The sequence below is a fragment of the Phoenix dactylifera genome, chromosome 11 (genome assembly GCF_051530095.1).
Source record: "Phoenix dactylifera cultivar Ajwa chromosome 11, Ajwa_hap1_PhDact_Kaust_v1.1, whole genome shotgun sequence".
NCBI classification, from domain to species: domain Eukaryota; kingdom Viridiplantae; phylum Streptophyta; class Magnoliopsida; order Arecales; family Arecaceae; genus Phoenix; species Phoenix dactylifera.
The window spans coordinates 17,518,120-17,541,496 of record NC_143200.1 but is presented as its reverse complement, the minus strand read 5'-3'; the positions used below and the strand labels follow the sequence as shown (position 1 = coordinate 17,541,496).

The following is a 23,377-nucleotide window of genomic DNA, read 5'->3' as shown; positions in this document are numbered from 1 at the left end:
CATGTGCGTGTTTAATACCATCTTTTTATTCATCCTTTTGTTTCTGCTCATACAAAGTAGATATGATTTTTTCCAAATTCGGAAATAGCAATGAAGCCTTCATGGGCAGCTTATCTCTAATTGGATTTCCTTTTCCAACTGGATTTTATTCCAAAGATGTAATTCCATTTCCTTCATTCATCGTCCGTAGGTATAGGTATGGCATTTCTAGATTCAACGCAGCTAAAGGCTCCCTCCCCGAGGGAAATAAGACTAGAGGCGCTAGTCTATTACTCAATTTGTTCTTGAATAAGATGTCCTCCTACTAAGAGCGATGCCTTGGGACTAGTAGCCAGGGAAGGGCAAGCTGCTGCAGCTATGTGTATTCGAATCATAGGAGCTGGTAATCACCGATATGCTCATATTGGTGATGTTATTGTTGCTGTAATCAAAGAAGCAGTGCCAAATATGCCTCTAGAAAGATCAGAAGTCCTCTTCTCTATGCGTCTCAAGTAGAGAATTTAATGAGAACTTGTGAACCTTATCTTGGAAACAAGTAGAGCTGTGAAGTGCTTCGTCTTGACCATCATCCAGCCCTTCATCATCTTGCTTACTAGGCTCCTATGCTTCAAGTGTTTGAATTGGATAGGACCAGTCTACTGGATTGGAACAAAATAGCTATTGACTCTTCTACAATTGTAACTACTGTTGTAACTGGCATTCCTCTCTCTTAGGAAGGAAATATCTCTACGGTTGTAACCATATGAACCAATACCCCGGATTGGAGGTTGAGGCGGGTGCACCTCGATCCTGTCGAGGGCACACGTACCGGTCCAGCCCCCCAGCCGAATAAATGCCTCGATTTTGTCCTTGAACTAGACGTACTCTTCGGTGTCGTGGCTGTGGTCCTAGTGGAAGCGGTAGTACTTCTTTCGGTCCTTTTGGGTCGCGGGATACTTCATATGAGGCGGAGAGTGCAGGTAACCTCAGCCCTCAATCTCCATAAAGATCTAGGTCCTCGAGATGGTGAGAGCGGTGTACCTCTCGAACCTTCGAGGAGGACTCCTAGGTCGTCGCAAGCTCCTCTCGTGTCGAGGTGAAGCACTCCTAGGGTCCCTCCGCTCCTTGCTCCCCCTGTTGGCTCCTCGGGGGGTCTTCCGCTAGCAAATTCATGGTGGAAGACCATGGCCTCCTCCGCATCGGCGTACTTGTCCACCCATGCCAGTATTTTGGCGAAGTACATCGAGAAATGCTTCTCCAAGGAGAATAGGAAGCATGACGACCGTAGGACGCTCTTCATTGCTGACATAGCGACCAATTGATCTAGGTCACGGACCTCCAGCATCGCAGTATTAAAGCGGTTAACATAGTCCTTAAGGGACTCTTTCTTCTTTTGCTTGATGTCAAGCAGCGCATCCAAGTCGCGGTGTCGTCTTTAACTGGAGACGAAGTATGTCGTGAAGAAGCTAGCAAGCTGCTCGAAAGAGTGGATAGAATCAGGACGAACGCCTTGAGAATCAGAACCGAACCGCCTTGCGAAAGGTAGTGGGGAATGCCTTGCAAAGCACGGCGTCGGTTTCTCCGTGCAGCATTATGAGAGTCTTGAAGCTCTCACGGTGATCTAGGGGATCCAAGGTGCCGTCATACAACTCTAGCTCTACCCAGGGCATTTTAAACCAAGGTGGAATCGGTTCCTCCATGAGCCTGCGAAAGAGGGATTCCAAAGTGAAGTTGAGGTCGTTGTTTACCCTCGGAGCTTGTCCCTTAAGGGTCTAAATCTATCGGCCCATTTTCTTGATTCTCTGATCAAGGTTGGCATCCCGTCGAGACAGAGGCTCCATTCGATGAGAAGGCAATAGGATCAGAGTGGAGTCCTCGCTAGAAAAGAGGCTTGGTGCATGCTGTTTTTCCTCCCAATTAGGATTGTTCTATGGGTGCACTAATTATGGGGGGGACCACTCTGAGTCCCAACCTCGAGAGCAGTGGCGACTAAGAGTGGTGCTAGGATAGCCAGATTTCGGTTGGACCGACACTGGTTGCGCCACTGTCTGACATAGGCGCTAGACCACTGCAGTTAGCACCTGCACTTGTTGAGTGAGCAGGTTGAACTGTTCATTATCCACAGGTGCGGTGGGATGCTTTGGTAGAGTAGGTTCCGGGCTCTGCAATGACCTTTCAGAGGTCCAAGAGCGGCATTGTGAAGTACGTAATGCACCGCAGGTTCCTCATAACTTCATACTGGTTATCTCTCCCTTCGATGGATGTCGATGTTGCTAGGGCAATGCCCTTCCTCTAGCGTTAATCTGTTGTCGCTGAATATGGACCGAGATGGGAGTGCAGCTCGAATAACCTTGAGAATGGCTGGGGGCAAGTTGAGCAGGCTAGTTGACACATTGGGTGTTGGGTTTCTCCGAGATGGCCTGCAAGAAGTCTGCTTACCGGAGAGTATTCGGTCAGAAACCCTCCGATACCTAAGTCAAAATAGCGAGGCAATAGCGTGAAAGGAAGCGAATTTTAGCAAAATGTGGTTTCTATGAGTACTATTACATACGTACCTGAAGCCCATCAGGCTGTCCCTTTATATAGGGGAGCTCATTTTGTCGTTACCTAGTCTGACGTGACGTGCAATAATGGCTAGGTAACGGCCGGTAGTATGACCGAGGCATGGATGCCAATCCGCGAGGGCGGCTGGCAGTGCAGGTGGGGCATAGGCCGTAGTGCTGCTACGACTACGAGCTGCTAGAGCTGACGAATATTGGGACTATTAGTCCTTGTCGCGCGTACTGATTGTTCTCTCGGGTGATGGTTTCTTGGCTGATCGGCTTCTCGGTCGAGACGAGGTAGATCACTTCAGTTGGTCGGCTGCTGTATTCAATATTTCTCCCAACAGCTTGATTCAGCAATGTCATGTATCAAAGAGTTTGCAACTGCTAGTCAGCTTAACAAGCCACATGATCACCAACGGCCATTTCAACCTTTCACTCAAGGATGGAATGCACAGAATTGACTAAATCCATCGTCAAAAAATGACATGGACAAGGAAGGACAGCCTTAAGAGAACTCCATAGGATACTGGCAGTAGGAGTTGAATGAATGAATACAGGCAAGGGATTATCACCAGTAACGGTAAAAAAAGCTCTTGACCGGCAAGGGTTGCCTAGGTTTTACATAAAAAAAGAACAGTCAAAAAACAGATTCAGATGTCATCAATAGATTAGTCGGAGAATATGCATTAGGGTTTTATAATGTTATACTTTATCAAAAGCATCCTATACTGAAGAATATGTTTATGAAAAAAGTGTTCCATTACAGAATGCACTAATCTATTACACCCAGATAAGATCATCTGATTCCATTGCACCGACGAATGCTAAGATTAAAAAGGAGGGAGCCAAAAAGATAGTGAGTGAACTTGAAGGAATGAGCAGCCAACAATAAAAGGCTGTCAGCAGAAAAGGTTAGAAAGAATGCCTAAATCAAGCTTCCCTCGATGTGCAAGTGGGCCCACCTGCTTCCCCAATTCCCCAATAACCTGTTCTGCATATAGCACGAATAGCTGAGTCCTGCATTCCAAGAACTCCAAATTCTTGCTTGCTTGTAGAACTGATCTCACCCATTCTTCAAAAAGCCCTGCATGACAGCATGTCAAGCAAAATTTCACAGCGATGCGATGCGAAGTACATTAATTATTTAACGCAAGACCTGGTAGAACTGATGGTAAGTTAATCCAAAATAAGTCATTTTACAAAATATATTCTTAAATGTAACCAGCAAACAAGTAGATACTGCAGGAACTAAGAGAGAATTACAAATCATATAATGATGCTTTCTCAGATGTATTAAATTCTTGTAGCCTCGATTACCGCAAAACTTCCAAAGGAGTTGAACACAACTATTGAACAAATTAAAAAAGATAATCATGAATAGATGCTGTGCCAGAGTATATGTAGCATATTTATTGATCCATGTATAAGATCACATTATGCCAGAAAGAAAGCAGATGCTATCCTAGAATCTGGCAGTGGGCGACCTCGTGATTTAAGGTGAAGCAGTAAGCAACTTGGCAGTAATAACGTGAGTGATCAGAGCATAAGATTCTTTCTTGACCTCGCTGTAGTGTTCTCAGCCCAGAATTTTCAGTAGCTGACAAGAACAAGCACACTTGAAGAATATGGAAAGCTGAGAACACTGCAGCACCTCACTGTGGAGGTGATATTAGATACTTACAACAAGCATAAGATTTAACTTACAATAAACAGAAAACTGGATGGAGAATTTCAGAAAATGTCACTATGAATGTTCTATACGATGTTATTTCAGACTTAAGAACAGCATTTGCACATGATAAATTGATTAATAATTACGTTTACTTGACAGAACAATACCTTTAGATTAAAAACTTAGGCCCTCTAGACATGAATAAACCAAAGTTTGCTTTGAAGATATTCTAGACTATTAGTTTTCTTAGTTTTAACTTAGTAAATGATGCAAAAGATACAGAAAGGTATATGTAAGTGAAAACTAGTACTGTTAACATAGTTGGTAGATATATCACCCATAAATATAATATATGTATAATTCTTAATAGTATGAAGAAGGTTTATCAATTTATTGTGGCTATTTTTTCTGCTAAATAATTGTACAGACTCATATTTTCCAATTGAAATATGTTTATCCAATCAATAATTTCATATCCTACTTATTGAAGGATTATGATCCTATACTTTGTTTAACTCATTTTACATGGAAAAAACAAAACTACGTGAATTTCAAGGCAGGAACAAAGTATTTACTTGATTAAAACGTATTGAAGATTGTAGTGCATCAGATTTTACACCAGGAAATGGCGATAGAGTCCATGCAAGGTAATACCTGACCACTCGATAGAGGGTAGGGCTATATCATGCAAACAGTCCCAAATCTATATATTGTACTAAGTAACAGTAGATGAATCAATATTATCACCTAGAGATCCATAGTGCGACTGAGATTAATATACATAACACTAGCATGACTTTATTATGCCTTATCTGATCTTAAAAAGAGATACTATAGCAGTTCTCCATTCACGAGGAACTCGTCTAGACTTTCAGTTCTTATTAGAAAGGCTATTGATCAAAAGAACCAAGAGTCCTCCCCCATGTTTCATACTTTACTTGGATCCCAACTGGTCCTAAACCCATAACCATCACCCTTTGTGTAAAAGCCTCCCTAAAGCTTCTATCTCATCTTCATTGCTAAACTCATCTTCATTGCTAAACTCAACCATTTAACTAGTTAACAGGTGATGTTTTTGGTCCAATGAATCAAGAGAAAGATAATTTTGGAAGCAACAAGTTGCTAAAACCTAGACTCCAAAATTCAAAAATTTAGACTTGCAATGCTCCATAGAATGGTAAAACAAACAACAGGAAAAAATAAGAGGTAGCAATTAAGTTGGTCCAATAGACCTAGTTCTAAAAAAGTAAACAAAAACAATCATACCTGAATCCATTGACAACCATTGCACCATAAACCTTGATCAATTTTAATTCAATAAAACAAACTTCCATTGATCCATCAAGGTGAACACATATTATGTCTATAGGCAGGGGCGGCCCAATACATTTGGGGGCCTAAGGCGAATCCAATGAATGAGGCCTTTTTTTTTAATAATAAATTTTTTTAATAAATATAAAATATTAAAAAAATGATATGAAAATGGATAGCTATCAAGTACACTATTTCAACAAAGGTACATGAATCTAACAAAGATAGGCCAGAAATCTTTTTAATTTAATATTATTTTTGAATGGAAATGCAGAAAAGTAATTATCCTAAAAGAAGGGCCATAAAACTGATTAAATAACTGAGATAATGCTTGGCAATTTTGTTTATCATGTCAAGAGCGGAATAGGAAAAGGTCATCCCATGGCACTTCATGGTCAAGGTAAAGAAAAGAATTTCTCCAGGAGCTTCTCTATAAGAGAAAGTAGGGGCATTATGGGAAATTGACTCCATCTAATTAATAAAAGTCCCATCCCTCCATCTCCCCTTCAAGTGAGTACCCAAGCAGCAACCGCAACATCACAGCACAGCAGCCATTCAACCCCCTCCCTCCTTCTCTCTCTACCACCCAAGAGGGGAGAAGAAACCGAGAGGAGAAAATTAAAAGAATCTCCACCCTCCAAGAAGTCCATTTCCAATCCCCCTTTCTTCCTGATGGCCCAGCTGGATCAGGAGTAATGTGAGGGAAGGAAAACCAAGACCAAAACCAAACAAGAGAAGGGATGAAAGGTAAGAGTGGCTTCAGGCGTGTATCAAGCCAACCAAATCCCTCCTCTCTCTCTCTCTCTCCATCCAAAATAAAACTACCGTCCCCAACTTCCTAAATTTCCCCTCTGCAGGCCAAGAAACTCTCCACCTCCCTTCCATCAAGGGGGAAGACTCGTAGCCAGCTCATCCCATTTTATATGGGGCCTTTGCTTCCTTTTGGTCACGGTCCCTCCCTCCCTCCCTCTCTCTCTCTCTCTCTCTTCACCTTCCGGGGGCCTTCTGTTGGCCCGGGGCCTTAGGCGACCGCCTCAGTCGCCTAAGGCTCGGGCCGGCCCTGTCTATAGGTGTCATAGCATGAGATTTAGAAAACCATGGACTAGTCTTTGTTACATATATGATACATATACATATATATATCACTACAGAAAATTGGGCCTTTTCCGACGCTTTTTTACCGACGCTAGGATGGAGCGTCGGAAAAAATTTCACCGCTCATACATTTACCGACGCTTTCATTTAGTGTCGGCAATTCTTAGGAATAGAAGACGCTTATTAGCGTCGTCGTATTTTCCGGCCTAATACGATGCTTATAAGCGTCGCCGACGCCCCCTTAAAACCCAGCGGCCGAACCCGAGCCCCCATACTTGCCCTAGCTTCTCCCGAGCCCCCCATTCTCCTCTCCGGCGCTGCCCTATAGCCTTCGTCTTCCTCGTCTCCGGCGCTGCCTTAGCCCCCATCTTCCTCCTCTCCGGCGCTGCCTTAGCCCCCATCTTCCTCCTCTCCGGCGCGGACCGTCCGACTTCTACCTCCCTCCTCTCCGGTGTCGACTGACCGACCCCAAGGTAGTTTTCTCCTCCTCCCTCCTCTCATTTCGTCTCGCTTGTTCTCCTCCTTCTCCTCCTCCTGTTGTTCGGGTGTTCGTGGGTTTTTCTCCTTCTTTAATTTGTTCGAGGTAGTCCCGATCGATCCAAGCCCGCCTCCGCCCCGCCTCTGCCCGAGGTATTTTCTAAAACTAGTCTGTCATGTTTCTATTGCAATTTAAGGTTCTATAGCACTTCATGTGTCCCTTCTCTCTGATTACATCTTGGATCTTTCTATTTATTTTTGTAATGCAACAAGAATGTCTCCCTGCATCCATACTTATATCACAAATAAACCTCTCTGATGATTCGCAGGCGAAGAGGGTTCGAGTGCTGGAGCTCTCTCGCAGGCAATGATTTAGCCATCCATACTTATATCTCTGTTCTTTTTTCTTTTTTTTTCATCATTTGTTTCTGTCCACTGGAGGGAGTGAAGTTGTGAGGCTAGTTTATGATTGCCATCATGATGAGGTTTATTTGGCATTTTATTCATCCTGTTGTCTGTTTTAAATTTTTAGCTACCAACCATTTAAATGGGCAAATCAGCCTTCTATCATTTTTGTGTTCATTTTGTTAACCAAGTAAGATGCATGAATAAAACTTCCACCAGAATTCGTTTAGGGACTCCCAGTGATGCTATTCCGGGATATCATCATTATGTAACTATAGTAAGATAATATATTAGGGGGGTGTGGGGGGCTAAAAGCTTCCCTTTCCATCAATATATATATGTATATATACATACACATATATTAGGGGGATGGTCGAGACTAATACAGACTGCTAGTAATGACTTTGATGCCTCGTCCGTGTGTCTCTAGAATCTTTCCCTTGATGGCAATTGCCCCAACTAGTCCGTTTTACTGAATTCTGAGATCTTCCCGACTTTTTTTAATGTTTTAAACCACCTCTTTTTTAGTCAAGCTGGTTTTACACTACTAAATTCTGTAAAAGGTGACATGCCAACCTTTATTAACTTAAATACCATCAACTAAAATATACAGATTTTGTAAGCTGGAGTACAGTTGTTCATGTTTTCTTCTAGCATGAATTACATATTTTATAATTTTATTTTAAATTTTAAATTCATGCCTAAACTGGTAATTATACCATTTTGCATCTCATTTAACATCCTTATGTGTTTTCCTCCAAATTTTCATTATAAGTGCATCAGCCCTGCATAAGTTATGAAAGAAAAAAAAGGAAATGACACTGTTTTAGATGGGAACTACTCATTTTACGACAGAACCTATAGAGGATGTGAGAAATACTTAACATCCAACTTATTTGGTGGATGGCAAATAAGAGATTTATCTTCTTTGCCCCATGGTTTTTCCAGAGTTCAAGGGACATTGAGTGTTTGTATTGAGCCAGGGCTGTTACACGAGCAATAAAAGACTGGTCTCGAACGAGAAATAAAACAAGAGTCAGAGGGTAATTTACTTAATATTAGGATTACATGGTAAAAAAAATCATGAAGTTTGCATTAACCGAAAAATCTGTTCAGGCTCTATTCTGCTACATTTGTTGTAATGCTATTTCATTCCACATGAACATTTTGAACATTCTAATCATTCCTTGATCTTTTATGAACAAAACCTTGTCTTGCAGTTGTACGGATCTAGATTCTGGCCGTTGCTGGTTAATGCTTAGTTGCGTATGGATCAAAGTGACTTCAACTCAAACATGATTGAAAAAGATCTGATATAGTAGATATGGTCGCGATCCATGTTTTAGTGTCTAGGTCAGAAATTATGGATCCAAGTAAGAAATTACTGCTAAAATAGTTCAAAAAAGAGAATGGAATTGTATCCAACATGACCTTGTCTACTCTATTTGTATATTATGGGGCCAAAATCTTGACTACTATATTAAATGGATCCAATATGGATGGTGTTTGATTCCGTCCTAAACATTTATAGCTTATATGATGGTTGCACATTTTTTTTCAAATGATACTGACTTTATTATATGGTATTACTGGTGGATGCTTCAATTTGCCTTTAGTTATGAGCACCATATTGATGTATCTGCATGCGTACTTTTTGCTTATAAACTTTCGATCTCAAGATGGTAAAAATTAATATTGAAATCTACCTCACATTCATGTTTAGCTGACTTTGGCATGTTTATGTGAACATATGATTTGATCTAGTCCATTTGCAGGGTTTCTACTATGATGCATTCTATGATGACTTGATCTTAAATGAGGAGTATTTTGATCAAATTAAATCTCGTGCAAGCAAAGCTGCTGCGGTATGATTTTTACCCCAATATTACTCCCAATTTCCATGTTGTGTCCAAAAACTTTTCATGCATTCTGATAGTGCTTGATCTTGTTACTTGTATATAGAGCGATCCCTATTTTCAATGCTTAATAATGGAAAGCTCTCTAGGAAGGGTCTGTGACAATTTTATTTGTCAGTTGTGATATTTCTAGAGGCATTCACATGCATTAGTTGATCATGTTTACATAAATAATCAAGGTAACATTGCACTAATGCATTAGATTATCCTTCGTGATAGCCTATAACTTCATGTTTAACTATAGTTGGAGATGAAAATAGTGTTAATTCTTAAATAAATTTCATGTGTTCATGCTTGTGTTGGTACATCCACAGGGATTGTAGGTGAAGAGCCCTCTCTTTCACCCCTTTCACTGACACTGTTATCTGCAAACTTTAAGCTTGCTGAGTGGTAACCTTTCTCTTTCTCATTCTCATTCCATTCAGCTGCATAATATACTTCTTCTGTTGCATTTGGTTTCGGGCCTTAATTACATGTGGACCTTTAATTACAAGTGGACCCCATTGTGGGAAATAAATCCGCATGATGGGTAGGGTGCAGCACATGAACATTAATTACATTAATTACTTTGCATTTTACTTAATTTTGTTTGTCTTTTTTTAAAAAACTACAGTTCAATCGGTATTCTAATAGAATGGACAAAAGTTGGATAAATAAGTTAAGATCTAGTGCTGAATATTTGGATGGAGTTCGGAATTTCATTAAGTTTGCCTTTGAGAAATCTAATATGAACGGGAAGATTTTATGTCCATGTCAAAAATGTGTAAACGGTTCTGCTCTTGATCCAAAAATTGTTGAAGAACATTTGGTATGGAATGGTTTTCTAAAGGGTTATACTGAATGGGTACTCCATGGAGAGTTCATACCTTCATGTAACCAACCCTCCGATCTAGAAGACACCTTCAATTTTGGATGTAGTGACACGGAACAAAATTCTGTAGAAGAAGATGATATAAGGGGCCTACTTAGAGATGCTCTTGGACATACTATCAGAACTGTAGGAGAAGATGAGCGTGCAGTTATTGATCAGTCCATGCATGTTGACACAGCTCATTATGATAACTTGGTGAAAGATTGTGATCAAGAACTGTATCCGGGTTTTAAGAATTTTACAAAGATTTCTTTTCTTCTGCATTTGTTACATTTGAAATATTTGAATGGGTGGTCCAGCAAGTCTTTTACCATGCTTCTTCAATTATTAAAGGATGCATTTCCGGAAGGTGTTACTCTGCCATCATCTTCATATGAAGCCAAAAAACTGATAAAAGAGTTGGACCTTGGATATGAGAAGATACACAGTTGTCCGAATGACTGCATTTTATATCGTGGTGAAAATAGGAACCAAGAGTCGTGCCGAATATGTGGAACTTCACGATGGGGAAAACATAAAGATGACGAGAATGATTCGTTGACTGAAGTGGATGCTGCACCGACTAAGAAAAAACCGGCTAAAATTTTGAGGTATTTTCCTCTTATACCAAGATTGAAAAGGATGTTTGCATCACCGAAGACGGCTTCCTCGATGAGATGGCATGACGAAGGCCGTACAAAGGATGGAATGTTACGACACCCAGCGGATAGTCCCGCATGGAAAGCATTTGATGATAGGCATCCCGAATTTGCTTCTGATGTTCGCAGTGTTAGGCTAGGTTTAGCTACTGATGGGTTTAATCCATTCCGAACGATGAGCTCAACATACAGCACTTGGCCGGTTGTTTTGATTCTATATAATTTGCCACCATGGATGTGTATGAAACAGTCTTCAGTAATTCTATCAATGGTTATTCCAGGTGACAAGGGCCCAGGTAATGATATTGATGTTTTTCTACAGCCTCTAATAGAGGAATTGAAACAAATATGGGAGGGTATTGATGCATTTGATGCTTTTGCTGGCCAAAATTTCAAATTGCGTGCAGCTCTTATTTGGACTATCAATGATTTTCCTGCATATGCTAATTTATCTGGTTGGAGCACTAAGGGGCGTACTGCATGTCCTTCTTGTGGAGATTCAATCCATTCGTATTGGTTAAAACATAGAGGAAAGTTCTGTTATATGGGCCATCGTCGGTGGTTAGAAGCAAACCATCCATTTCGATTTCAGAAAGACTTGTTTGATTGTACCATAGAGTTGCGATCTGCCCCTGTTCCACCAACTGGAACTGAAGTCTTTAGACAAATGCATGACACCAATTATATACCGGGTAAGGTCGCCAAATGTTCAAAGAAGAGGGGGAGGGAGCATGTTGGCAGCACAATGAATGAAGGATTAATAGCAGAGGTTGCTGAGGATGCTGACAACTTTTTTGAGAATGAAGACAACATATATGGTCAGAAAAATGATGATGACTCAATGGCAGCATCTACACAAAAACAACTATGGAAAAAAAAGAGCATTTTCTTTGATTTACCTTATTGGGAGTATAATCTTCTTCGACATAACCTTGATGTGATGCATATAGAGAAGAACGTTTGTGATAACCTGATTGGAACATTGTTAAATCTTGAAGGGAAGACCAAAGATAACTTGAAAGCGCGTCTTGATTTGAAAAAACATGGAGAGCTTAGAATTCAACTCTTTTACTGTTAAGGTTATTTAACTTTCTAAAGTCGACAGGTTAAAACCTTTTAATATTGAATGGTCTATCGCCTTTTATGGAAATTCAAATACATTTTCTGGTGGTAGTTTTCCTGTTAAGGATGCTTTTTCAAAGCATAGAGTGGAAAAGTTTGACTTGTCTAACTTAGAATGGATTGAGAAGATCCCAGAGTGCCCTGTATTCTGCCCCACGAAGGAGGAGTTTTAGTATAAATTTATCATTTAACCAAATATTGATTCTTTTTTGTGCATACCAGGTAACAATATGCCCCGAGGGAGACGATTTAGAGATGTGGAGTTCCAGCATTCTCAGGTGGGATCTACTTCTGAGCAGTCCCTGCAGTTCCAGCAGCCATGTGATCACCAGCAGCACGAGTCAGGATCTCAGCGCGAGCCTCATGCTGATTGTCCGGAGGATGAGCTCCGGATCCAGGGTAATTCGATTTAAAGTTCATATTTTATGTTCATATTTGTCTTCAACTTTTTAAGACTTTTTATTTAATTTGAATAGATGGACAAGGGACAGTGAGGACGAGACGGGGACCCACTCAAGTAAAGGATGTGTGGAAGCTTCCTCCGGGTGAGAAGATCATCATCCGATGCAACGAATTGGGGCAGCCCATCAATAGAGCTGGAAGTCTACTATCAAGCTTTTTAGGATCGGTTGCACGCAAGGGTCAGCTGTGTCCACTCAACTATACGAAGTGGAATGACATGCTTCCTTCGTATAAGGTTGAGCTTCTTAGACTTATACAGGTAATGAATTGAATTTATTCTTTTTAATTCGACACCTCCTGTATATTAATTTGCTTAGTATCATAATTTTATTTTAGATGTTTAATATTATTATAACATTCTGAATCTTGTTGTAGGGTAAGTTTGTACTCCCTCCAGAGAGCCATGATTGGGTGCTAAAGTCCCTCAATCGCAAATGGAAAGAATATAAAGCAAAATTGAAGACGGACTTCAAGCGCGAGGGTATGACAGAGGAGGAGGTTGCTCGTGTGACTCCTCCTGATGTATACCCTCAGCAGTGGAGGGAGCTTGTTCATTACTGGTTTTCTGAAAGAGGACAGGTCACGTATATTGTTTCAATATCTTATATTATCTTTATTATTAATATAGATTGCAAATATATACATTGAATCATATTATACTATGTGCTTTTATTTTGGCAGACATATTCTAATATTGGTAGAGCTGCACGAGCATCTCAAGCAGTTCCTCATACTTCAGGCTCGAAGAGTTATGCGAGACGTAGAAATGAATTCGTAAGTTCTTTTGAAACTATTTGAAACTCTACTAACATATAGCACGTATCATGATATATAGTTTGCCCATATACTTTCCGTATGTGTAGATAGTAGAGCATGGAAGGGAGCCTGGTGAGGTAGAGTTTTATAAGATGACCCACACTCACCGAGATGGCAGCTTTGTCCGGGACGAGTCGAGAGATATAGTTGTATGTATTCATTTTTTATTTGATCATAATTTTTTTATTAATTTTACTTCTTTTAAATTATTAATGTGACTGTTTTTTTTTAGAGAGATATAGGAAAGAGCTACAAATCTTATTTCAGAGCGTGTCGGGGAGTCATCATCATCCGACGCGGCCAGTCGCGTCGAGGCTCAGGTGTATGCTGAATTGATGGGCCCAGAACGTTATGGTCGCGTGAGGGGTTACGGTGTCGAAGTTACCCCCACTCAGCTATCTGCAGTGAGCCGATATACCCAAGATGCCAGACAAGGTACTAGCACTGCAGAGGTTTGTAGTTTGAAGACAGAGATGGCACAGATAAAGCAGTCATATGAGACAAGGATAGAGGAGATGAGGCAGAGTCATATGACTGATATGGCGGAGTTGAAGCAAAGCCAAGAGTTGAAGATACAATCTTTGCAGGACCAGCTTGACCATATTTCATCCTTTTTGCAGAGATTTGCTCCTCCGGTACATAACTAAATCTATTTGAATATTTTATGTAATTATAATGTATTCTTGTATGAGCGTGATGACTTTCGTATTTTTAGTTTCTAAAATATTTTTTTTCTTGTAGGTTGATGATACTTCATCTACTCGTAGAGATGATGATGCCGACCCTTGATACATATTGTAGATTGTGTACTTAGGAATTTGACTTGTATGTTTTTAGAATGTTTTTGAAGTACAATGTAATCAAATATGATAATATGAATGTAATCAAAGTTCTTGTTTGTGACTCGTATTTTGTTATATATGTGATTCAGTGTATTTGTTTTGTTAGAATTTAATGTACACAGAGTATTTAAAAATTACTTTTACAATTTTTTTTTTTAAAAAAAAAATTTAATGCCGACGCTTATAAGCGTCGGAAAAAGCAACCGGAACGTAAACTGGCACGCCTTTAACGACGCTTTTAAGCGTCGGCCTAACACCATAGTAACCAACGTTCTCGCCGACGCTTATAAGCGTCGGAGTCTTATAAAAGGAACGACGCTTAAAAGCGTCAGGATAGACCGACGACGCTTTTTTGACGCGTCGGGTTAAACCCGACCCACGCCCACCTGTCCGACGTCTGACCCACGCTTTGTGAAGCGTGGGCTGGGAATTCGCCGACGCTTATAAGCGTCGGTATAGACAAAAAAAACCGCCGGGAGTTATTCCTTCTTTTGTAGTGTATGTATACACATATACACACACACACACATATATATGTATAGATATATATATGTATACACATATATATATATATATATATACACATATATATATATATATATATACACATATATATATATATATATATATATATATATATATATATATATATGTCCATAAACATATGCATCTATCCATTATGTACATGCAAATGAGGACAACAAAGTTCTTCAAGTAAGGTTACCAAATTCATTTCTTCAGTTTAGATAGTATTTAGTTAAAAAATAATGGCATAGCAAAAGAATATTACCGTATCACATATTCATGACTTCCAACTGTAATTTTGTCGTAATAGTTTTCACACCATATATGCCTACTTATGTAAAAAAATAACTATGATATAATCCATAATCTTCTTTGACAGCTTGTGGTTATATTAGGATGAAATATCATCTGGGATTAAAAAGAAGGCAGTGAACAAGGTTCTTCATAATCAGCAGGAGGAAGGTTAATGTGCAACACACTATCTATTGGGGATTGATCAGACCGCATCAAGGAATTTTTTTTTCTTTGGAATGTGCATGTGTCTGTCAGATAAGGAAGACCAATTAGGCCAAAACATAACATCTGGAATGCAATTTCGTAGGATTAATAATGAGAATATACTTCGGGAAAAATTGATAGCAAACAGACCACCAGCAGAAGCTATTCTTTGCAATTTGTCTCTACCATGCATAACTATAATGAAATGACATGTCCAGCATATTTAATATCGATTGTGATGAATTAGCAATGACACAGTAGTTATTTGATCTTTGCATGTCTGAACATGAACAAATAGTTCTGGTTATATTTTCTGGATTAAAATGCCACAACAATATAAGGAGGGGCATGCAGCCATGCACATAAGATGGTTGTAGAGGAAGCAAGATTGTTGAGCTGAAATACTTGAATAGGAGTCATCATCAAGAAAGATTGAAACTAAAGAGTTCCAATTAAGATTCCATGATAATGTGAAACCAAAGCCCAAAGAAGCCCCGGCTGTGACAACAACTCAACTTTGTAAAATGGTTCTACACGGGGGGGTTTGACCTGAGGAAACCCTATGGAAGTCAGAAGAAGAATCTATGACAGTTCATGCTATGGATCTGCATGGATGCCTGGCTATGCTATTGACAGGATATCCTGTATGTGGTCTAGTGAGGCAACTCAGATGGTATACTGGGGTGGATATCAACATAATATTTGGGTTGGATGCAAATACAAGGTACAAGGTACTGCAAATACAATTTACTAGAGATTTACAGCATTTCCCAAAAATCTTAGTACTGTATTGTTGATAATCTCACAAAATCATCCTACTTCTTCCCATCTCCTCTCAATCTCATCACCTAAATCAAATTATTCACCTTCTATTTCTGACCTATGGTATATGGTAACCAAGTGGAAACCTCAGGGATTAAATTAACAAATGCAGAGTTCTAAACTCAAAAAATGTTGCTAAAAATCATTCATGCCATTACAATATGAGAAGAGAGAGAATATGTGAAAGATTTATGTTTATTCTGTGTATCTTGTATTCAAGTTACATCAATATATAGTCTAACAATATAGCTAGTAAGGAAAGTGTATTGAGACTAATAAGGAACTATCAATCATATTTGGACTAGTACAGAAACAAAATAATAATATGCTTTACATCCCTCCTCAAACTCAAAGTAGTAAAGTAAAACCCAACTTGAGTTTGGAAACCGCATCACGAAAGCATCCAGGTGGATGTGCTTTGGTGAAAAATATCAGTGATCTAATCAACTGAGGTCACTGAAAGTACCAGATTTAGATAGAGCCTATTTGATTAGACCTTTAAGATTATTGACTAATAGGTTACTGATTGAAGTGGAAGGTGTGGAAGAAGAGTCATCGATATGGAAAACTTTATCATCAGCAGCAGTAGAACAAGAAGTAGGTTGTGACTGATTGCCAGATTTAGATCGAGAACCTCTGGACCAACTGAGGTTAGATTGCTTATTTAGATTTTGGGGACAATTATCAAGATAGTGGCCAGTCTTCTAACAGATTTTACATTTTCTTTTCGGATAGTTGAACATGTAGTGACTAAGCCTATGACAATACTTGCAGTCTATCTGATCTACAATAGCCTGAGAAGTGTAGCAAGAATGGCCTCAGTGTGCTGGGATTTGAGTAAGCCAAGTTTTGTTTATTCAAAGATAAGTTTAGAAATGGCAAGATACCACGATGAAGAAGTGAAGCTCTTACTGGTTCATGATCATCTCCAAAAGCCATGAAAAACTGCATCAAGCATATATGATCTTTATAGGAAGCAAATTTTTCAGAATCACTGTCATGGTCCCACTGAGGCTCAGACTGAGTAAACTGATCCCATATAGCATGCATCTAAGAAAGAAACTTATGGATAGACAACCCAGGCTCTTACTTCCTGCAATGTAGGTTAAACGGCAGTTGATACTGATGGGCAATATCTGTGGTGGAATACCACTTGGCTAAAAAATCTCTTTTTTTTTTTTTGGTTAAAAGCGGCTACTCATTTCATATAACTCTGACGTGAGTACACCCAGCCATATCACGGGACAGTAAGAGATACAAGGAGGGATGGACGTCCGACACAGACGTCCACTGAAAATCCCCGGAGTGCCGGGCTACAAAGGAGGCGACCCAGTCTGCAGCTCTGTTCGCCTCCCTAAACACATGTCCAATCTGAACCTCACCCATCAACCGCACCAACCCACGGGTCTCCCGAACCAGGGGGTGGCCATCTCCAAAACGATCCGCTCCTCGAATCCAGTCAATAACCACAGAAGAGTCACCCTCGAGGCATACCCTCTCCACACCAAGAACATGCCATGCATAGGATATACCCTCCCATGCCGCCTGCAACTCAGCCCCAACTACTGCGAGACCCGGCGTACGCCGCCCTCCTGCTGCTATCATCCTCCCCAGATGGTCCCTGATCACAAATCCGACCCCTCCAGTCACACCGTCTGCTGACCGACTACCGTCGAAATTTACCTTGAGAAAGCCAGGGGGTGGGGGTACCCAAGAAACAAGGGCAAACCGGGGCGCTGAAACAGCGTGACAAGTACCCCAGATGTCCCTGGCTAACCCAGAAGAAAATCCGACGGTAGCCGCAAGAACCTCCCTCGCAGATAGCATCGCTCTGTGTACCACCATCCTCGGAGACGACCTCCTCCCCTCGAAAAGACCGGCATTCCTGTCCAGCCATATGTAATAGGACAGGTATGCCACTACAGTCCCAGCCTCAGCAAATCTGGGGCTCCGCACGGAAGCTCTCACCATATGAATCAAGTCCTGCGCAAACACCACCGAGTCGGGTAGTAGGACTGGTGACCTCCGCCAAATCTCTCGGGCTCTAGGACACCGCAGAAGGACATGCTCGATCGTCTCCTCGATATCTGCACACTCCTCACAGCACTGAGAGACCGCCATACCACGCCGAACCAATATGCTCCTCGTAGGAAGGCAGCCCCAAGCCACCTTCCAGATGAATAACGCCACACGAGGGTGAATCCTCATCCTCCATATCCACCCACCCTCAATCTGACGGGCTGGCTCCCTACCGATCAGGGCATGAAGATCTCTAACCCGAACCCGCGACCGTCCGGTCGGCATCCAAACTAACCTGTCGGCTCCACCCCCGGAGGGAACAGGAAGGGATAAAACCGACTCCGCCAGCTGCTCCCCAAAAACCTCACGGATCAGCTCCTCCCTCCATCGGCCCCCCTCCAAGGTCAACAGCTCACTCACCCTGCACCCTGATAATCGCGTCGAATCCACCATGGTCGGCATACAGCAAATCGGTAGCTCGGTCACCCAACTATCCTATAACACATCAATAGACCGACCGTCACCTATGGTCCATCTGATCTCCGGAAGCACCACCCCAGCACTAGCACACATCTCCCTCCAGATCGGAGAGTGGTGACGACCGGCCCGGGCCCCGGGCACCAAGGTACCATACTTGGCCCTCATCAGCGAAGACCACATGCTCTCGGGCTCAAGCACGAATCTAGCCGCATGTCTAGCCACTAAAGCCTCCCTCCTCGCCACCAGGGACTGCACCCCCAAACCTCCATGGCTAGTCGGCTGGCATACCACATCCCATGCCAGCAAATGGACTCCACCTCTGCCACTACTCCTCCCCCAAATAAATTTCCTGAATAGCTGCTCAAAGGACCTCAAGACTCTAACTGGAATGATAGCATTGGAAAGTAGAAAGATAGGGATCGAAGTAAGAACTAACCGCACCAGAGTAATCCTACCCATCATAGAAAGTGTAAGCATCTGCCACCCCTCCAATCGGCGTCTGATGCTAAGCTCTATGGATGTACAGTCCCTACTCCGCAACCTGTGGCCCGAGAGTGGAACCCCCAGATAAGTCATCGTGCCCTCCTGCTCTCCCACCCCTAGGCTCTCCAGTATAGACCGCCTCACCTCCACTTTGGTTTTTGGGCTAAAGATAATAGCTGACTTAGTCAGGTTGACCCTCTGTCCCGATGCCGCACAGTAATCCTGAAGAATCTGACCAATAGCCTGAGCCACCTGTCGTGACGACCTGGCAAGAAGCAGACAGTCATCAGCAAAAAGCAAATGGGAAATCGGAGAAGCCCCCACCGCCGGCCTGTAGACCTCCAACTCCTGAGTGGCCACTGCCCGCCGTAGGGATCTAGACAGTGCATCTGCACACATAATAAATAATAGGGGAGAGAGGGGACATCCCTGGCGCAGCCCCCTGAGGACATAAAGAAGCGTGACGGCGTACCGTTCACCAAGATAGCAAAGGAGGGAGCACGAACACAACCCATCACCCAACTGATCCATATCTCATGAAACCCGAACTCCTGTAAGGACTGCTGCAAGAAATCCCATCTCACTCTATCATAGGCCCTCTCCATGTCAAGCTTGACCCCCATCAGACTCCTCCTCATCGGAGCCCGACCGAGATCAAACATAAATTCCTGGGCAATAAGCACATTGTCAGATATACTTCGCCCCTCCAAAAAAGCCCCCTGCTCTGGGCTAATAAGCCTAGGGAGAACATCTCTCAATCTGCCAGCAAGGATCCTCGCCGTTGCCTTGTACAAGGTCGTTCAAAGGCTAATCGGACGAAAATGACCCGGCTCCGAAGCATCCTGCCGCTTCGGTATCAAGGTAATGAAAGTCCTCTGCCAATCTCCTGCCATCACAGCTGTGCGAAAGAACTGCTGTATAGCCGCCGTCACATCTCGCCCAACTATCATCCAATATCTCTGGAAAAACAAGGATGGAAAGCCGTCCGGCCCTGGAGCCTTGTCCCCCGCAAGGGACCTCACTGCCTCACTAATCTCCCTATCCGAGACTGGACTAATCAGCGCTGTTGTCTCCTCCTCTAACACCCTAGATAAGGGCGGGGCCATATCCGCTAAGCTCCCACCCATAGGCAGCTCTGTCCACCTAGCCCTGAAGAAGCTCTCCAAGATCCTCTAAATCACCTCCGGATCCTCCGACAGCTGCCCCTCCTCATCCCGGATAACTCTAATTCTGTTCTGGTGCCTTCTGATAACTGTCGCCTGGTGAAAAAATCTAGTGTTTCTGTCCCCCTCCATAATCCACTGTACTCTCGATTTCTGTCTCCAAAATGTCTCCTGCTGTCTAAGGAGCCCATCATGCAATGCCAATAATGATCTGAGCTCCCCCATCTCCACATCCTCTAGCCCACCCCTTTGATCCTCCCGAGCCTGTAACCCAGCGATGGCCTCCTCCGACTCCTCAATCCTCCTGAAAATATCTCCCACCTCCTCTCGATTCCACCTCCTTAGTCGCCTCCTCGTCAGCTCCAATCTACGAGACACCCGATACATAGCATCTCCTCTAACTGGTGCACTCCAAGCCTCCCTCACCATCTCCCATGATCTCGGATAACAGAGCCATATTTTCTCAAATCTAAAAGGATGACGAACTGGAATGTAAGTCTCTGTACTCACCAGTAGCGGGCAATGATCCGACGCAATCCTGGGCAAGTGGCTCACATGGTGATCAGGAAAGCACTGAACCCACCCAGCGGTAGCACAGGCTCTATCAAGTCGCTCCCATACTCTAGCCTGGCCCTGCTGATTGTTGCACCATGTAAACCTAGAGCCAGAGAATCCCAAGTCTATCAACCCACTCGATGTCAAAAAATCTTGGAACTCCTTGACCTTCCTCTCATATAAGAAGGGCCTCCCTCCCTCTTCTCCTGAGGATCAACAATACAGTTGAAGTCACCAGCCACCAACATAGGTAACCCCTGATTAATCAACTGAGACGCTTCCTCCCACAATATCCGTCTCTCCCTGAAATCAGTGCTAGCATACACCGCAGCAAGAACCCATGACACTCCGCTACCCTCCGAGATCACCACTACCACCTCCTGGGTACATACATGGAAGACATCCAACCTGCAAGAGCCCTGCAACCAAGTGACAATGATGCCGCCCGACAATCCCTGAGATTCTACTGCATAAAATCCCCACATCCGGGGTACTGCTCTCCTAGCCTTCTGTAGGCTCCTTCCCGATAATCGGGTCTCAAACAACACACATACATCCGGACTATGCTGCTGCACAATCCTACGGAAAGCTGGGGCGAAGGAAGGCTTCCCCGCGCCGCGGCAATTCCATAGTATAACCTTCATTGGTCACCCAAGGCTACATCACAACCCCCTGCCCCGGGGTTGCAATCATGGAACACCGTCTCTTCTATAGCTATTCCACCCCCCAAACCATCATGGCTCACACCCTTTGCTGCAGCCTTCATCTGACAGACAATTCGATCGTGATCCCCTCCGTCACTAGATCGTGCCAAATGGCACGCTGAAACTGCATTGCCTTCAACCATTGCCGCAGGGCCCTCTGTCACCACCCGGCTGGGCTCTGTGCTGAAGCCACAAGAACTCTTGATGACCCCTGAATCCACCGATGCCAACTTCCCGATTCCCAGCTCAGAGGCTGAAGCCTTGTTCTCCCGTGCCAGTTGGCACAGTGACCCAACCATGGAATTTCCGTCTGGGATCGGCATCTCACCATTGGCACCGACTTCCCCAGCTCCCACTTCCTGCCTTCCCCCCTTGCCGGACACCCTGAGTGGGGCCTTCATCCCCATCGCCGAGAGGTTCGACGCCGCCGAACTGGCTCTTGTTATCCCCGGAACCTCCGCCACTCCGCCTCCGACATGATCACCGCCGCCCCTGGCCTCACGTACCACCCGCGGGGGCCGGTGACGAGCCGCCGATAGAGGGGGAGGAGAGCTCCTGCTCCTTCGATGGGGAACAAACACCGGACGTCCCTTCATCGCTGCCGGAAACCGAATTCCCCCCGCGATGTGAGTCGTCCCCTTCTCCGGCTTGCCCCCCGTGCCAAATGCCCTACATGGGCTCCTGGACCGCTTCCTCGGGCTCGGGTCCGATCCACCAGGCCGCTGCAACACAGTGTTCTCTGGCCTGTCACCGACCTGGCCCAGTCCGCCATCCAGCCCACTCGCACCCCGGCCCACATCCCGGTCCTGACTCGGTTTGAGTTGAGCCGAGTCCGACCCCGAGCTTGAGTCAGTTCCACCTCCAGCTACTCGGCCGTGTTGACTCGGTCCGGCCATTTCCTTGCCCGCCCCCGCCGCCGAGACATCCTTCTCCGGCGTCCTGCGCCGGGCAACCTTCAACGGCTTCTGCCAAGCCTCAAGGTCGATTGGAGAAACCGTGGAACCCGACCCATCCCCCATTGCATCCTTGCCAGGACGGGAAACAGTGGGCGTCGAACTCGGTCCAGACCCGGACTCGTTCGTCTTCCTCCACGGTTTCTTCTTCATCACCCCTTGGTGCCATATGCGGTTGGTGACCATCCACGGACCGAAAGCCGAGAGTTCCTCCGAGGCTACTCCAACCCCATCCGTCTGCCTACCAGCCCCCGAAGACTCTGCCCCATCATTTACCTTCTCTTTCCCCTTGCCCGGTGCTGGCTTCGCCGTACCCTCCGCCGTTGGAAAGCCATCGCACTCCTGCTCCCGATGCCCTATCCTTCCACACTTGGAGCAAGGGGGGGCAGGTTTTCATAGATGAACCCTTGCCAAAAAGTCTCCTCAACCCCCGCCGAGCTCCCCCTGATCAACGTGCCCGGCTTGAGAGGTCCCGAACAGTCCAGCTCAAGCTTCACCCGGGCGAAACCATACCGCCTCCCCTGATCCATATATTCGTCCACGGCCAGAGGATTACCAGCACAAGCCGCAATCTTGAGGATGGTCTCTTTCTTCCAATAGTCCAGGGGCAGCCGTGGCAGACGCAGCCATACAACCACCCGGCCAATGCCTCCTTCTCCGGGCACAAAATTAGGTCGCCAACGATCCATTGCAAGCAACTGGCCGGCCACAGTCCATGGACCATTCATCAGAGCGGCGTCACGATCTTCCTCCTTGGCGAAACGGACGACAATGAAGCCGTCCATAAGCAAGAAACAATCCACATTGTAGTCCAGACGTCCCACCAGTTTGATCTCTTTGGCCACCCATTCCGCCGGAACAGGCCTCCCCAAGCTCCTCACGATGATGGCGGTGCTCCGCCATTCCGCACGGGTCCCCTCCAGCTCGTCCTCTGGGAAGACCACCACCTCGGTCGCCTTGTACCTCAACATCTCCAAAATCCGCGACGGCATCTGGTGGCTCGTCCACACTGGCTGCCGGGGA

The 23,377-nt window shown here is 44.0% G+C and overlaps 3 protein-coding genes across 4 annotated transcripts; 2 read left to right on the top strand and 1 right to left on the bottom strand.

The window, feature by feature from the left end:
- Positions 1–9,142: 9,142 nt before the first annotated feature.
- On the top strand, positions 9,143–12,211 carry LOC148700684 (uncharacterized). The gene is made up of 2 exons (XM_088706998.2): positions 9,143–9,350; positions 9,716–12,211. The coding sequence occupies exon 2, from the start codon at positions 10,036–10,038 to the stop codon at positions 11,986–11,988; it is 1,953 nt and encodes a 650-aa protein (XP_088563124.1). The 5' UTR covers positions 9,143–9,350; positions 9,716–10,035; the 3' UTR covers positions 11,989–12,211.
- A 25-nt stretch (positions 12,212–12,236) lies between these two features.
- Positions 12,237–14,219, top strand: LOC148700683 (uncharacterized). Of its 2 annotated transcripts, none has more exons than XM_088707000.2 (7): positions 12,237–12,431; positions 12,509–12,729; positions 12,870–13,073; positions 13,176–13,268; positions 13,358–13,459; positions 13,553–13,945; positions 14,052–14,219. In XM_088707000.2, the coding sequence occupies exons 1-7, from the start codon at positions 12,263–12,265 to the stop codon at positions 14,097–14,099; spliced, it is 1,230 nt and encodes a 409-aa protein (XP_088563126.1). In that variant the 5' UTR covers positions 12,237–12,262; the 3' UTR covers positions 14,100–14,219. The 2 variants fall into 2 exon arrangements, with proteins under 2 accessions (XP_088563126.1, XP_088563125.1); XM_088706999.2 differs by having other exon boundaries at positions 12,240–12,431; positions 12,509–12,753.
- A 5,932-nt stretch (positions 14,220–20,151) lies between these two features.
- On the bottom strand, positions 20,152–21,341 carry LOC120111406 (uncharacterized). Its single transcript, XM_039128457.2, has 2 exons — positions 20,866–21,341; positions 20,152–20,800 (listed from the first exon to the last, which is right to left on the bottom strand). Exons 1-2 carry the CDS (start codon positions 21,339–21,341, stop codon positions 20,152–20,154), a joined length of 1,125 nt encoding a protein of 374 aa, XP_038984385.2.
- Between the last annotated feature and the right edge of the window lie 2,036 nt (positions 21,342–23,377).

Excerpts from the sequence above, each read along its gene's own strand:
- LOC148700684 (XM_088706998.2), top strand. The coding sequence starts at position 10,036 with ATGGACAAAAGTTGGATAAATAAGTTAAGATCTAGTGCTGAATATTTG.
- LOC148700683 (XM_088706999.2), top strand. The coding sequence starts at position 12,263 with ATGCCCCGAGGGAGACGATTTAGAGATGTGGAGTTCCAGCATTCTCAG. Across the intron at positions 13,074-13,175 it reads GGTTTTCTGAAAGAGGACAG|ACATATTCTAATATTGGTAG; the intron begins GTCACGTATATT and ends TTATTTTGGCAG. Across the intron at positions 13,269-13,357 it reads CGAGACGTAGAAATGAATTC|ATAGTAGAGCATGGAAGGGA; the intron begins GTAAGTTCTTTT and ends CCGTATGTGTAG.
- LOC120111406 (XM_039128457.2), bottom strand. The coding sequence starts at position 21,341 with ATGAAGGTTATACTATGGAATTGCCGCGGCGCGGGGAAGCCTTCCTTC. Across the intron at positions 20,801-20,865 it reads CCTTCTTATATGAGAGGAAG|GTTTACATGGTGCAACAATC; the intron begins GTCAAGGAGTTC and ends CTCTGGCTCTAG.